This window comes from Sphaerodactylus townsendi, linkage group LG07 (assembly GCF_021028975.2).
Source record: "Sphaerodactylus townsendi isolate TG3544 linkage group LG07, MPM_Stown_v2.3, whole genome shotgun sequence".
In the NCBI taxonomy this organism is placed as follows: domain Eukaryota; kingdom Metazoa; phylum Chordata; class Lepidosauria; order Squamata; family Sphaerodactylidae; genus Sphaerodactylus; species Sphaerodactylus townsendi.
Window position 1 is genome coordinate 121920506 of NC_059431.1, and position 16218 is coordinate 121936723.

Below are 16218 nucleotides of genomic sequence, written 5' to 3' on the forward strand. Positions count from 1 at the left end.
GTGAAGTGGAAAAGAAAGAAAAGGGGAAGCGAACGGTTCGAACAAGTGTCATTGAACAATGCTTTTAAGGGAGGGGAGGGGCAAGGGGCTCCTCACTCCCCTCCCTCTCTCCCATTCCCTTGCATGGCACCCCATCCCTCCCTAACGTTCCCCTTCCTCTGCTAGGGTGGGTGGGCCATGTCTCTTTCACTCCCTTCCCTTGCAGGCGAATTACCTAGCTTAAAACATGCTGGGAGGCATGAGCTACATTGTGTTCAAATTTCAGAGCGTTTGGTCCAGCAAACCCCCAGACCCTCCCTCACCTTCCCCTTCCTCCGCTACAGTGGGTGGGCCATGTCCAGATGGCGGGCCCCATCTTTTTCACTCCAGATGGCAGCTGTTTTCAAGGAAGGCATGGTTGTTTCCCTTGTATCAGAGGGTGTTGCTTTGACGGCCAGCAGATGGCGCTGTTGCGGAACAGAACTGTGGTTCCAACTGTCACATGTGTGGCATGTACACAATAACTGGCACAGTTGTGACATGTACACAACAGGAGGTGTGGAAACAATATGGAAACCTGGCCGCATGCAAATGCAACATTGTGTGAAAATTTCAAAGCAATCAGTCCAGTAGTTTGGGAGATTACCTGTCAGCAGAAAAACGCACTGATAGATTTTTATATATATAGACTAGCGGGCCTGGCCACGCGTTGCTGTGGGAGTTGTCCTTCTCATCACAGTCCGCAACCCACACAGATGTCCATGCGGGTCCAATGATCCCCAGCATAGCCTTTTGGGGTGGTCAAATGGAATCTCTCTTTCCCTTTTCAATGCACATCGTTATATGGTGCTGTCTCTTTTTTTAGTATAAGATAACCCTTTCCAATACACAGCGGAACTGTCCAGAGTGCGAATCCCGCTGTCCATGAGGCTGGTTGACACACACCGTCCTGGCTTGGGTAAGGCAGAACTGGGGCAAGGAGGCTATCCCAGTCAGGCAGCAGAGGCAGGGTGGCGAGGCATTCAGATCGAGGTCAGCTCCCTGGGTTCGTAAAGGGCCATGTGCAAAAGAAGCAGAGCCGGTAGTGTTGGTTCGCCCCCCACCCCTGGATTTTCTTAGAAGAAAAAGGCAAACTCCAGCTCACTTTTAGTAAAAGAGAGCTGTGGCAAATATGGGTGAGGAAGTGGGTAAGTGATGGTTGGATGTGAGGGAGGGCAGAGTGAGGGGTGTGAGGATGAGCTGGATGTGTGTTGCGTGGTAGCAGTGGGTGAGGCACAGAGTGGGGGGGGGAACCCTACCTGAAGTCTCACACGGCAAAGTGTATGTGTTTCACTTCCACTCGTATTACCTAACAGTATTACCTATTTACTGTTTTCACGGCTCATCTCTGCCCATCTGCTCGAACATTCTGAGCCCTCATCCCAAGCCCTCAGGCCACAGACAGACAGGCTGCACGGACATTCAAAGGGTGACAGTTAAACAGAGGCAGCTTCATGGCCTGGTGCGCCAGGAAAAAGACGTTTTTCCTGGCTCAGGTATGGACTTTTGGTGATTTGAAGGTCCGATGACCTGCCCACAACAGGGAGGGCCGTCCTGTGAAAATTTGGGGGCGATCCGTCCAGCAGCTTCTGAGGGAGCCCATCAGGGACAAACACACTGTTAGACTTTTATATATATCTAGATCCGTGTGTTTCAGGAGATGGGTCTGAGGACCTCTTGTGTGGGATGTGTTGCATTCTCCCTGGAATGGAGACAAAGGTTGGGTTTCCCATTGATGTCTGGTCTTTAAAGCTGTATTTAAATCTCTGCGCTTGAATCCTACAGGACATTCTTGGGATGCTGCTGACTGCTCTTATTGGGTCAGTAGTTGTGCTCCAGAACCCCCTAATGGGCTGCTTGCCTGAGGATAGAACACCATTCTGTCTGCTGAAGGTTTTCTTTGGCCTTCCTCTTAGGGTTCACATTTGCCCACTTACGGTGGAAGAAATCCAGCCAATTGCAGCCATTGCCCACCCGTGCTCAGCTGTTCAATGGATAGAAACGAGGGCTGAAGGAGGGGGCACAATTATCCTGGGTAGAATTTTCTTCTAAAAGGGGCTCAGCTACTTCCTGCAAGCTCTGACCACACAGTTCCTGACAATTCCTAGAGCTACCCAGAAGTGATAAGTGTAGCTCTAGCAATTGCCAAAAACTCTATGGGTATCTTACAGTAGAGTTTCTGATCATTACTAGAGCTACCAATGCACTTCTGGTTAGTTCTAGGAATCACCCGAAACTATGGTCATAACATGTAAGCATCTGAGGCTTTATTTTTCTTTCCAATTTTTTCCCCTGGACCTCTACCCCACACCCACATTTGCTGGCAACTCTATCCCTTTCCTCTCCCATTTGCAGAACACTTGGCACACAGTTATTTCGAGAAACACCATTGGGGACTGATTTGAGCAACGTGCAAGTCAGCATAATGTGGTTCAAGGAACTTCTGTTGTCCTGTATCTGCTGCAGACCTAAAAGTCCCTGGTCCACAAAAGGGGGGAAACCCTGTCCTTTAAAGGGAATATATAATGTGACAGAGTGGAATTAGAGCCTGTCAAGAAATTCAGTCCTGCCTCTGGCTTAAACAGGTATGTGCATGTTCTTCCTGTAATTTCCAATAGAACAGCAGAACCCAATTAGCTCTTGGTTATCTGTTTTTGTGTTTGCTTGTTTTTAAATTACCACTTCAATAAGCTTACCCACACCTGTGAGAGGCTGGAACTTCTAATCCAATTCCAATTCCAAAGCCTTTATTGGCATTATAAACTACAGAGTTAGTAGAAAAGTAGAAAAGAGGCATTTATCTACTAACTGAGACATTAAAACATTAAAATGCATTAAAACATTAAATACATTAAATACATTAAAACAATGTTAAACGTTCACAACCACGCCTTGTAAACCGCACACATATAAATTAATTAACCATTACTACTATGTAGACAATGATTGCGCCTGACCAAATAGTGCCTCAAAAAACTTGCAACATTCTCACATACAAGATCACAGGACCCATTGAGTAGAAAGTTCATCACAGATGGTAACCTGACAGCGTTTGAGCTCTCTACCAATGGACAGATGTACATGGAGCGTATAGACTGGAGTATATTGGACACTCCAATAGTACATGTTGAACCGTCTCAACAACGGCCATGTTACATTGACATAACCTGTTCTCATATGGGGTGTTATTATACCTGCCAAGAGTCATAGCGTTTGGTAGAGCATTAAAACGAGCCAAAGTGTACACTCTGCGTTGTTTGGGGTTGCACAGAATGTACAGATAGTTGGCACAGTAATCTGATCGGACAATTCCCAAGGCCTGTGGGGAGCAGCTTTTTCCCCCCTCCTGCAACATTCTCAGTTTCTCTCGTTCAACTAAAACAGATTTAATTTCATTATGAATTCTGATGGCAGACATAGTTTGGAACTGGTCAGCTGTTAAGCCCATGTTGTTAAGTTTCTTATCTATGTCAGCCAACCATTTCACAGATGTAGATTCTGATAAGAGTTGATGTATAAAACTATTGGGTCTGGGCTCAAAATGAATTTGGGTCCAGTACTTAAGTACTCTTGTCCATGCCATCAGTTCCATACTATTTTGTCCAGTTTCTCTGCATAGGGTGTCATATGGGACACACCTTGGTGACCCTAAAATTCTTCGCAAAAAGTATCCCTGTACTGACTCATAAGGTGATTTAATTTCGGGGAACCATATTGGGGCTCCATATAATAGTTGAGGGATTATCTTTGCATTGAAGATTTTCAGTGCAGCGGGGACAAATTGGTGTCCTTTAGAGTAGAAAAATCGGAGAATCGCTGCAGCATTCACCCTAGCTTTGTTCTCTGCTTGTTTGCTGTGAGGGACCCAAGATAGGTTGTAACTGAATAGGAGCCCTAGATATCTAAACTGACTTACTTGCTCTAGGACATGGTTGTTCACTTTCCAGCTACATTTACACCTAGATTTTGCAAAGATCATGACTTTGGACTTGTCATAGTTAAGCGTCAGCTTATTTACATGACAGTATTCTGCACTGCAGTTTAGTAGGCGTTTTAAGCCTACTTGGGAATATGACAAGAGAACAGCGTCGTCTGCATAAAGCAGGGTGGATATATGCAGCGAACCTAAGCAAGTGGGCGGATTGCCATCAATTTTAGTTAAGGTGGCAGGGAAGTCATTGAGAAATAGGCAAAATAGACTGGGTGCCAGTGGGCAACCTTGTTTAACCCTTTGTTAACCATAATTGATTCTGTTAACGTGCCATCTCTTGAAGTTCTTATTTGGCAAATTGCGTGTGGAACGCTTTAATTAGAGCTAAAAGTCCTTGTTCCATGTTTAGGGTTTTTAATTTATGCCATGTTCCCTATCTACCGAGATCAAAGGCACCCTTCCAATCCCGAAAAGCAGCATCAAGCTCGCTCTTTCTCGTGCCTACGCATTTGCTTGCAAGCTGTTGGAGAATTAGACAGTGATCTAGAATAGAGTTACCTGCCCGAAACCCGATTTGTTCTTGGGTCGTAGTAGCTGATGTTTGTCTGTCCAGCTCTTTAATTTTTTCAGTAGATAGTTAGCATACAATTTGCCTACGATAGATAAAAGGCTGATCGGCCTATAATTAGAGGGACACTGGGGGTCTCCTTTTTTGTAGAGGGGTACAATGATCGCCTTTAACCAGTCCTTAGGAATCATTAAAGATTTGTTGATATATGTAAATAATGAGCACTGGAGCCCACCAGTCTGGGTCAGTTTTTAACATCTCTGCTACAATGATATCAGGGCCAGCTGCTTTCCCAGACTTTAGTTGGTGAATTAATTCAATAACCTCTCGCCTGTTAACTGGGGCCCATTCAGGCAAATCTACGGGCTGGGCTCATGCTAGAGCTTCGGTCAATCTCTTGGTCGGAGTAAAAAATTCCAGAGTAGTGTTTCTGCCATAATGAAGGAGTGATGTCGGCAGCTATTGGGAGATTTTGACGCATGCCCCTATTTGTTAATTGCCAGAATTGTTTTGTGTTATTGGATAGGGTGGCATATAGTAGTTGCTCCCCGCCATGCATATATTGACTCTTGACGTTTTATTTTGATGTGGTTGCATAGAGTCTGTTTGAGACTAAACAATTCAGGAGGCGGGAATTTGGCCTTGGAGGCCCTAAATCTATTGTATGTGATCCGAATCTGTTGATTCAAATATTTGCACTCAGCGTCAAACCAGTCTCTGCCTTTGAGATTTCCCTTCCTTCGGGGTTCCCCTAAAAGGGACACCAAATATGAAACAAGTTTTTCATAATTTCCTATACTGCTGCTAACATTATCTGCAATAACTACTGAGGAGCCTAGAAACTTGCAGGTGGTGTTGCTTAGTGCTTCCTTGGTTTTATTGCATGTTTGGGTTGACCATCTTATTATGGGAGTTGTGTTAATTGCCTTATAGTTTGAAATTTTGGCAGTAGAGGTCTCTGCGAGGGAGAGGATGAGTGGAAGGTGATTGCTAATCATCGTATCCCCTATCCTAAAGGCTTGTAGAATGGCTAACAAGTGTGGAGACACGAGTATATAGTCTATTACTGCTGCACCCATGGGAAGAGATGAAAGTAAATTCGGCCTGCATTTGGAAACTTAGTCAGTCCGTTTAGCCAGATTTTGTTGTGTGGGAGGGCCAATTTGGCTAAATGGAGCTCCATTTGAGTTGGAATTTAGATCCTTAGATCTCCTTGCATATGGTGTAAAGTGTAGGCTGAAGGAGTTCTTGATCTATATCTTCTTGGGAACATAATTGGATGGGATCGTTTCCTACTCCTGGCGTTAAAATCGCCACTAACTCTGACTGGGGATGCTTGGCTTCTAAGTCACCTATAAAATTTGACAGTCTTCTCCAATCACTGTCATTAGCTACTGACCCATTTCTTGGGGGGAAGTATACATTTACTAGGATAAAGCTTTTGTTATTGTACAGTATTTTGATCGCCTGTGCAATTGGTTCACACACATCAAGTTCGATTGAGGCAATTCCTTGAGATATAAATGTTGCTAAGCCTCCTGATGGTCTGCCTCTCTTCTTTAAAGTTGAAGCATGAAGTGTAAATGATTTGTAACCATGAATGTTAATTGTGGAGGTCATCCATGTCTCCTGTAATAGAATGATATGGAATTGGGTGAGGTAGTGGGTAAATTCGGAGTTCAGTGTCTTATTTGCCCACCCAGCAATGTTCCAGGAGATGGTCTCAAGGCCAGTTGGATGGGCATTTGGGGTAGTAGTCAGTCTGTAGAGTTCAACTTCCCAATTTCTTCATCAATATGGTGTACCACGAATCCGTTGCGGTTGCTGTTGTTTAAAGATGTTCTCGCTGGGAGAGAGAGGGTTGGGAGTTATATTTCCCATGCTAGTTCCATACAGATTGCAAAGTGTCCTCTGTGTTTGAGTCCATAGCAACGCCATTGTGTGGTGGAATATTGGATGCTGCTTGTTGAATTAAAGGTAAATCTTTATCTTTGTTGAAAGCCTCGTGAACCTCAGGTAGCTCCTTGTCCTTCTTGGATACCTCAGAACTCTCTAAATTCGATAATTGCTTCAGTTATAGTCCAGGGTTTCGAGCTTAGTTGTGCTTGTAGGTGATGGTGGTGGCACTCTCACCTGCTGTGCAGTTTGTGGGGAGTCGGTCCAACTGAGTTCAAGTAGTTCGTGTGCCCATGATTTGCGGCTGTTATTTTGGGTCCATGAAGGATATAAAGCCTCCATGGGTTTTGGGTCCACCTCCCACTCATACTTGCCATTGTTTGAGAGGGGCTTTGACAGTTGGTGTTGCTTCTGATTTCGAGTTTCATGCCAGGGAACTGCACGGGCTAATGTCGCTGGAGTTAATGTCGCTAGAACTGGGGTGTCAATGGTCAATTCGCTCTCATCCAGAATCAGGTCACCCTGTCCTGTGATGTCTTCTTTGGACTTTCTTTTCTTTGTTGTCTATTTAATATCCCTGTGGTGATAGGTTGATTATCTCCCATTAAATCCTCTGTTCCTGTTTGGGGTAGGTGAGCTGTTGATCAGAGAAAGTTGTGATACTAATTGATTCGATGCCCTTCACTAAACCTTGAATTGGGAGACTAAGTTTTGGTACTATATTCTTAGATTCCCTTCCGATCAGCTTGTTCATCACTGAGTCTTTAAACATTCTTTACCACAAGGATATCATATTTTTTTCTGCAAGTGCTCTTTAATTTGGAGCAGTCTATTAGGAGTCTTGCTTTGTGTAAACGTGAGAGCAAGCCTTCTGTAATGACCCACCAGGAGTGACTCAAATTTAGAAAGATGTAAGCCTCCAGGTTTACATTGCAACAGAGAGCTTAGTGACTGTCTGATTGAATAATGACTGCCCCAACGGTTTGCATTCAAACTGAGTCTCCAATATACAGGGCTATTTGCTCCCTTTGCAGTACTAAGGACTGTGAGTTGTGCCAAAAAGGGCAGCTTGATTTCTGGTCCTTAAAATAGGTGTTGAGTTTACTTCCTATTGACAGAAGTTGCATACTAAATTGCTCCATTGTTTGACTGAGCTTGTCCAAGAATTCCAATTTAGCTCCTATCTTGTTAAAGTTATCTAAAAGGAGTTCCAGGGTTTTAGAAATTAAAATAGCTTGGCTGGAGATAAGATCAGACAATTGTAAAGCGTCTGGCTTGGTAGTGTTTGACTCTGCTCCATGGAACGGGGAACTTCTAATCTCTATCCTTATTGTCATTATGTTCCAGACTCTTACACATATAACCAGCCCTGAAAGATTTTGGTCAGGATTCACACAAATCCTCTCTGCCCTAACACTCAGCCATCGTAGTTCTTTAGGTTTCCTTTTAAATATGAAACAAATGTTTTCCTTCCTATGTGCATCTGCAGAAGTGAGCTCTGACCCATAAAGCTCATGTTAGTTCATAAGTTAATCTGCAACAGGCCAGCGGACTTCTGTTAAAGAAGGGGACATTGTAAGCCCTGCTAGAGCCAATATCCCCCCCCCCCCGCTTCCTGTTGCTGCTGGGAAGACGGAGAAGCTTGTTATTAGAATTATAGAGTTGGAAGAGACCACAAGGGCCATCAAGTCCAACCCCCTGCAATGCAGGAATACACAATCAAAGCACTCCCGACATGTTTATCCAGTCTCTGTTTAAAAACCTCCAACGAAGGAGAGACCACCACTCTCCAGCAGTGAATTCCACAGTTGAACAGCCCTGACAGTCAGAAAGTTCTTCCTACTGTTAGGTGGAATCTCTTTTCCTGCACCTGGAATCCATGACTCCATGTCCTAGTCTCTGGGGCAGCAAAAAACAAGTTTGCTCCCTCCTCAACATGACATCCCTTCAAATATTCAAACATAGTTATCATGTCCCCACTTAACCTCCGCTTCTCCAAACTACACATCCCCAAGTCTTTGTAGGTCATGGACTGCAAACCTTTTACCATTTTGGTTGCCCTCCTCTGGACACTTTCCAGTTTGTCAATATCCTTTTAAGTGCCCACAACTGAACACAGTACTCTAAGTGAAGTCTGGCCAACGCAGAGTAGCGTGGTAAATTACTTCCCTCAATCTAGACACTATACTCTTATTGATGCATCCCAGAATTGCATTGGCTTTCTTGGCTGCCACATCACACTACTGACTCATGTTCAGATTGTGATCCACTAAGACTCGCAGATCCCTTTTGCATGTAGTGTTGTCAAGCCAGGTGTCACACATCCTATATTTGTGCATTTCATTTTTTCTGCCTAAGTATAGAATCTTACATTTATCTCTGTTGAAATTCATTTTGTTAGTTTTGGCCCAGCACTCTAATCTGTCCAGGTCATTTTGAATCCTGCTCCTGTCCTCCAGGATATTAGCTACTCCTCCGTATTTGTTATCATCTGCCAATTTGATTAACATGTCCTCTATTTCATTAACCAATTCATTGATTAAAATATTGAATAGCACTGGGCCCAAGACAGAACTCTGTGGCACCCCACTGGTCATTTCTCTTCAGGATGAAAATGGGCCATTGATGAGCAAGCAATTTTTGAGTTTGATCAGTCACACATCCATCTAATAGCAGCATTGTCAAGTCCACATTTCACTAGCTTACTTGATAGAATATTATGGAGCACCTTATCAAAAACTTTACTAAAATCAAGGTATGCTACATCCACAGCATTCCCTTCATCTACCAAGCTTGTCACTCTATCAAAAAAAGAGATAAAATTAGTCTGGCATGACTTGTTTTTCAGAAATCCATGTTTGATTTTCAGTGATCACATTATTCCCTTCCAAGTGCTTACAGACTGTCTCCTTAATGTTCTGCTCTAGAATCTTTCTTGGTATTGATGTCAGGCTGACTGGGGGGAAGTTTGGATCCTCTTTTTTCCCCTTTTTGAAGATAGGGACAACATTAGCTCCCCTCCAGTCTGCTGTGACTTCTCCTGTTCCCCAGGAGTTCTCAAAGATTATAGCAAGCGGTTCTGAGATTACAGTTCTTTTAATACCCTGGGATGTAGTTTATTAGGCCCTGGAGTTTTGAATTCATTCAGGTATTCCTGTACTAGCTCTTTATTTATCTGTGCTGAATTTCCCCTACTGTATCTTCTGATCCATTCCCCCCCAATTGAGCACTGTTTTTCTTTTGGGAAAAAACTGAAGCAAGGTATTAAGTAGTTCTGCCTTTTCTCTGTCCCCTGTTAGAATTTCACCATCTTCTCCTTGCAGTGACCCCCTTTTCTTCCTTTTGCTACAGACATAACCAAAACAGCCCTTCTTACTGTTTTTAACATCTCTAGCAAGTCTGAGCTCATTGTGAGCTTTAGTTTTTCTGACTTTTTCCCTACATGTCTTGGCTATTTGTTTGAATTCCTCTTTAGTAATTTCCCCACTTTTCCATTTCTTGTACATGTCCCTTTGCTCACTTGAGAGTTCTTTAGACATCCATCCTGGTTTTTTTAGACACCTCCCATTTTTTCTCCTCACTGGAACTGTTTGAAATTGTGCCTTCTCACTTTTAAGAAATTCCCATCGTACTCCCTTTTCTTTTAATATTCTTAACCACTGGATCACACTTAGTAGTTTTTTTACTGAAATCAGCTTTCTTAAAGTCTAGAATGTGTATCTGATTAGACCTGGCATTCCCTTTCCATTGTATAACAAAATCCAGGAGAACATGGTCACTCCCGCCGTAGTCACTTACCCCCCATTAATCAGGTTATCATGGTTGGTTAGGAGCAGATCTATAGCCTTGCTGATCTATACCCTTGCTGCCTCATCCACCTTCTGGACCATAAAAATGTCTCCAAGGCAAGTGAGGAAATTGTTGGACCTGGTAGTCTTGGCAGAGTTTGACTCCCAGCAAATATCTGGATAATTGAAATCTTTCATTACTACTATTTCTCTTCTTTGTGAAAGTTTCTTCTGGAAGTTTCTTTGTGAAAGTATCTTCTGGAAGATATCGTGCAACTCTTCAGTCTGGCTTGAGGGGTCTGTGATAGATCCCCACAATGAGATCACTCTTGTTTTTCTCCCCCTTAATTTTTACCCAGATGCTCTCAACCTGGTGCCCAGGATTTAAGTAATAGACCTGCTCACAGGTATAATCATCCCTGACATATAGTGCTACTCTCCCAGTTGATCTACTTCTCTGGGATAGGTTGTATCCCTCAATTATTACATTCCAGTCATGAGATTCAACCCACCAGGTTTCAATGATGCCTGTTATATCATATTTATTATGCCGTGTTCCAGTTCATCCTGTTTATTACCCATGCTTTGTGCATTAGTGTAAAACTAGACTATTGTCCAAGCACTCTCTGTTCTATTGATCTGTTGACATGGAAGTCAGAAGTCAGTGTATTTTGGCTATGTGAAAGTCTTTTCCATAACTTGAAAGAGCCGGCAACATGGGGGGGGGGGGGGGGGCATGGATTGCAGAGGGAAGGTCTCTGGGGCACAGCTGCGTTCGCTGGCAACTCCCTGCTCTGGCAGCGAAGCAAGTTATCAGTCTTGGTAAAAATGGTCTTGCTTGCCATGGAAAGTGAAAGTGGGGCTGCAGGGAGCAGGTCCGTACAAGGAATCCTGCTGCGACAGACATCAGCCCCCATCACACACCAAACACCTTGTGCGTCATCGGCCTTTGACTGATGCTCTTTTCTGCAGGGAGAATATTCTCAGCTCCACAACTCATTGGCAATTTTTAAAAAATCTGGACAAGATGATGGTGCACTCTGCCGTTCTAGTTGAAAAAAGGGCATAGAACTGCTCTCCACACAGCTGACTCCCATCTGGCATGTTGTCATGAGCCAGTCCCTAGATGATGAGGACTCTGACATAGAGCCGAAGACACTGTGGATCCAGAACTGACTCCTCGTGAGGAGATGCAGGCAAGCTCTTTCCAGCAAGCTGAGGCAAAGCCAGCTCCAAGCCCTTCCCTGCCAGCCAAGGCAGAGTCTGATGCCATGCAGCTGGGAGAGCCATCAGGGAACTCAGATGAGCACAGTAACATGCCAGCTGTACAAAGGAGACAGACAGACACTTCTAAAAGGAGAAGTGCCCATGTTGCTGCTCAGTATGACAGAAGGCTCTGCGAGCTACTCATCTGCATAAGAAGGAGACTAAGTCTCTGCAGGAGCCTGGCCCCGCTAGCAGGGGCGCCCTGCCTGGGTACAACAAGTGTACTTCCTGGTAAGCTCCATGTACCTGGTCTTCCTCTGAACTCCAGCTCTCAGCCTGCCTGCCTGACCTCTTGCCTGTGCCTTGACTCTGGAGCACCTGACTACACCTTTGCTTACTGCCTGCCTTGACACTGGACTGTCCAACCAGGCCTTAGCCAACACCTGCTGGCAGCACACGTAATGCACCAGAACTGTACTCCCTTCAGCAAAGCAGTAGAATAGCAAACCAAATCCAACAGATGTGATTGATGCTAAATGCTGTGCTCAGACATACTACTGTGATCATTGATGTTTATAGTGCCTAATTACGATGTTATGATCATTGTTGTTTATCTATGCCATTATTGATATAATGATATAATGATTACTGATGTTTATTCATGTTGTTATGATTATTGCTTTCATGGTGATATTATTATTGTTTTGCTGTTTATGATGTTGTTTGCCACCCTGAGCCCTAGGGGGGAGGGCGGGATATAAATCGAATAAAACAAACCAACATACCGAAAGTCTCTGAGGACAATGGCACCACTTCGCACATGTCTTGCAATGAGACTCTGCGCAGAAAAGCACCTGAACTCTCAACAAACGGGTCCAAGTGGCCAATGGGCAAGACACACCAGCATGCTGATAACACAATTTAACGGCTTCAACAACCCAACGAGACAGAGTCCGAGAGGAGGCCCCACGCAACAGAGATTCATATCTTTAGAAAAAGAACATGACTCATATAAACAGAGCAATAAGGTCCTGTGTACATCCACTGTGGAAGGTTTGGATGTAAAACTTCCCATCTGCAGCAAGTTCTAGGACACCTACCCTCGGTTCCGGCTAATCTGCTCGTTTCCACAGACTCCAAGGGAGGCAGCCCGTACCGGAGGTGGAACTTCTTCTGTTCAGCCCAAGCTCTAGTTGGACCCTAGAAATTCAGCAAATGAGAAAGAAAACCCAACTCTGCTAGTACAAGATGACACAGACCTTCCACCAGAAGAATTTCCCTTTATTTAGTTTATTAATAGTATACAGAATGGAGGCACTTATGTCAAACAGTGTGTGTGTGTGTGGGGGGCTTTTCTCATCTGAAGGCGAGGGAGAGAAGGTACTTCTGCCCACCCCCATGGTAAGAACAGGAAGCAAATCATAGCAAATGCAATTCAGAGCCCAAGTCTGGCCACCCGAGCAACTGCCAGCTTTCTGGAGAAGTGGTGAAAGATGAGGAAGGGCTCAGAGAGGCCTCTACAGGAAGGGAACAAGGGTCAGGCGGAGGGCAGACAATACGGAGTTCAAGTAGAAAAGGCACAGTTAGTCTCAACCTGTGGAAGGCCTCAGCCCACCTAGGGCATCGAGCGAGTGCCTGCGACTCTTTCCAGTCGAGCAGGAAGAGAAGAGGCCACTGAAAGGAAACATTTTAAGGCAGGTGGTATGGGTGTGTTGCTGTTCCTGACATCTCTCCTGAGATATCCCTGACAGGGGGGCTGGGACTTCATTGATTTCTCTTTTTTAAAAAAACCTAGCATTTATACATGTACTAATACAGTCTGTCTTTATGAAGAAATATATACAACTGTAGCCCAGACAGAGCAGAGCGGTGAGCGAGTCCTACTGAGAAGGGTTTTTGTGTGGCTCGCAAATGCTCCAGGCTCTAGCGCTAGAAAGGAAGCTCAAACTCTCCTGCTGGGCCCTGCCTGGGACCTCTCTCTCTTGGCCTTGGGGAGCCTCCCACCGCCTTTGAGGGAGGACTCGGCCGCTAAGCGTGACCCAAGGGTCTTCCTTGAGGGGTGAAGCCCCCCCTCCAGTTTGGTAGGGAAAGACTTCCTGCTGTCCACCCTCACTCACACCACTTCTCCGTACAAGATAAGGCAGGTTACAAGCGGTCACAGTCCATTTATCAGGAAGCAGGGGGCTGGTAACACCGCGTGAAAGGACTCCAGGGCACCCCCTGCTTTGCTGCCAGTAAGGATGGGCAGCCAAGCGACAGGTGTGCCAGGAGCTCAGTCCACAGCTTCTGTTGCCGGGGGGGGGGGGGGGGGCACAGCCTGAAGGTCACCCTGACACTCAGAAGGCCTCCCTCTTGGCTCGGGGCCATTTTGCAGTAGTTTAGCAAACTGGATTTAGTAGCAAGTTATTATCTGCAGTCCTCCTCCTCATTTCTTTATTTCTTCCTTCGAAGCTATAAAAATGGAAACTGCTCTAACTGAAATTAAATTTAATAGCCCGGGTGGGGGGGGGAGGGATCTTATATACAGGAGAACAAAGAAATCCACAGAAGGGGGAGGGGGAAGAGTCCAATCAACAAAAATGGCAAAAATGAGATTTCTATGTACTCAACTTACAAGGAATAGCTGGAAAATTTTACTTCTTTACTCTCACACATTCACAGGCAATCACCCAACCGAAGGGGGGGGGATTCTTTTCTATTATTTTTTTTTAACAAAGTGCAAAATTACTCCACAAAGCAGAATCCTCCACGTTGTCATGAGGGACAGGTCTGGTGTGGCCACCCAGAAGGTAGCAAAGAAGCAGCCACCAGCCCACCCGACCCTTCTCCAGAGAAGGTTCCGGTCATCAAACTCCTTTCTGCCAAGATCCAGAGATTTGAGGGACAGCGAGGGAAACCACGACAAGGAATGCTCAGCCTCCCAGGGCTCCTGATGGACCACAGACAAACAGCGGCCGGCCATCCATCCCGAGACTGGCGACAGCATGGTTGTGACTGTTTGGGGGGAAGGGGCGGGGAGAGAAGCGGGGCAACGTGGGCCTTGGCTACAGTCGATCACGGCTGCAGAGAGCTCTTCCACACACAAGAGATTAGGCGTGAGTTCTTTCCACAAGATAGTTAACAGGCAACAGCTCCCCAGGATGCTGGTAGTTAATCTAATAAAGAGGGCTCAGCTGGTCGGATAATGGTAGGCCGGTTCGGGGCAGCAGGGGGTCTCCGGCTGCAGAGGGAACAAAACAGAAGAAGGCAATGAACGCTGGGAAAGGAGAACCAGGCAAGCAGGAGGCCAGGTAGGCAAAGAAAAGCTGGCAGGCAAGCCCAATGGCAAGCGCACCCTCCTGGCTCCTCACAATACTTCAGCTGGGTCGTCTCTTCACTACTTTCGTGCTCCTGGTTGTCCTGCCTTTGCTTCCTAACTGCCAAGTCACGGTTTCCTCAGGAGATGCTCTTCCCCCGACTTCCCTCTCTCAGTGCACCACAAGGTGGCATTTGGCACTCCTCTGAACTGCGCGACCTCTCCTGCCCTCCAGTCCCACGCCTGCCAACGTTTCCTCTTCTGTCTCACTGCCCTCTCCAGGGTCCGAGGCTGGACTGCCCTCCTGTGCCTCCTGCACTCTCCTGGGCACATCGACAAGGTACGAAGGCCCAAGAGGTATACTTATTTACAACTAGCACTTGAGGCAGATGAAGCTGGAAATCCCTATGATAAAGGGACGGAGCAATATTTGTAATCTGTGTTAACTCTTTTTGTTGTCAAAGTTTCTAGGTACAAATAAAAAAAATTAAAGCCAAAGTGATACAAAGGTCACTAGAAAAGACTACAGGTGAATGGTTTGCGCTTGTAGGGGCTGAGTCAGGAATCCTAAACAAGAGAGGGAACAGAGGCAGACAAGGAACATTGAAGGAGGACTTTTCTCCAGCGAGGATGACAACATGTTAGCAGGTGACAGAGCCAAAAGGAGCACGGCACAGATGCCTCGCAAAAGCAGCACAGCCAAGGGAAAGCTGGATTTGCTCAGAATTGCCATTGTTTCAGCTGCAGAGCTTTTGAAAGAAAGGTGCTCTTGGGTATTCCAACACAGAATGGTTGGGGAAGGGCTGTGGCTCAAAGGCAGGCAGGCAGGCATCTGTCTGGCACGCACAAGGTCCCAACATCAATTCCCGGCATCCCTAGGCAGCAGGTGACAGGAAAGACCTGGGTCTGATTCTGCGGGTTTGTGTGATTCTGAGCACATCTCTCTCAGCACTCTTCAGACTTCCTGGAGTGTTTTGACTAATTTCATAGTTTAGGAAGTCCTTCTCTCTATGCGCTCCACCATTCATTAACTGCATCTTCAACCAAGTAACACTTTTTAAAAAAGTTAATTTGCTTCCCTCTATATTTTGTATGTTCTACAGGAAGTCGATAAAAAGTGTCTGGGTTGAAAGTTATGTTTTACGAAATCGGAATGGTTGAGCTGGCAAATATCCTTCATATGAAATGGAAGTCCAACCCTTGAGATGCCTCAGAATTTGGATTAGATAGGATTTATTTTATTAGACTTATAACTGACAGTCCCTCTAAGGCTTCCTTACTGAAGAGCAGAAGTTCACTCTCGCTGTGAAGGACTGAGCCGCCAGCGAGAGCTTCCCCGGCCAGGCCAACCCCCAATCTGCGTGGCACCAAGACAGGGCCCAGGCGGCCAGGTGGCTCACAGGGAACACTGCTTACAACTGACCTTTCTCCTTTAGTTTTAAGTCTCCTTTAAATCCTACCGATTGGCTGAACTATCAGATGTAAGCACATACAGGGAGGGTCAAGGGAGGACTGC

At 45.5% G+C, this 16218-nt stretch overlaps 1 protein-coding gene and 1 long non-coding RNA gene across 5 annotated transcripts in view; one reads left to right on the forward strand and one right to left on the reverse strand.

Annotated features, from left to right (window-relative positions):
* The first annotated feature begins 1776 nt into the window (after positions 1-1776).
* Positions 1777-13519, forward strand: LOC125436873. Its single transcript, XR_007245130.1, has 2 exons — positions 1777-2603; positions 11174-13519. It is a non-coding gene; the product is annotated as an uncharacterized LOC125436873 (long non-coding RNA).
* The window catches only part of DNM2 (dynamin 2), a 92217-nt gene continuing 88666 nt past the window's right edge, over positions 12668-16218 (reverse strand). For all 4 annotated transcript variants that reach the window (XM_048504214.1, XM_048504213.1, XM_048504215.1 and 1 more), the window contains one exon: positions 12668-14627. In XM_048504214.1, the coding sequence (XP_048360171.1) occupies positions 14558-14627 (70 nt within the window). In that variant the 3' untranslated portion in view covers positions 12668-14557. The remainder of the gene's footprint in view (positions 14628-16218) is intronic.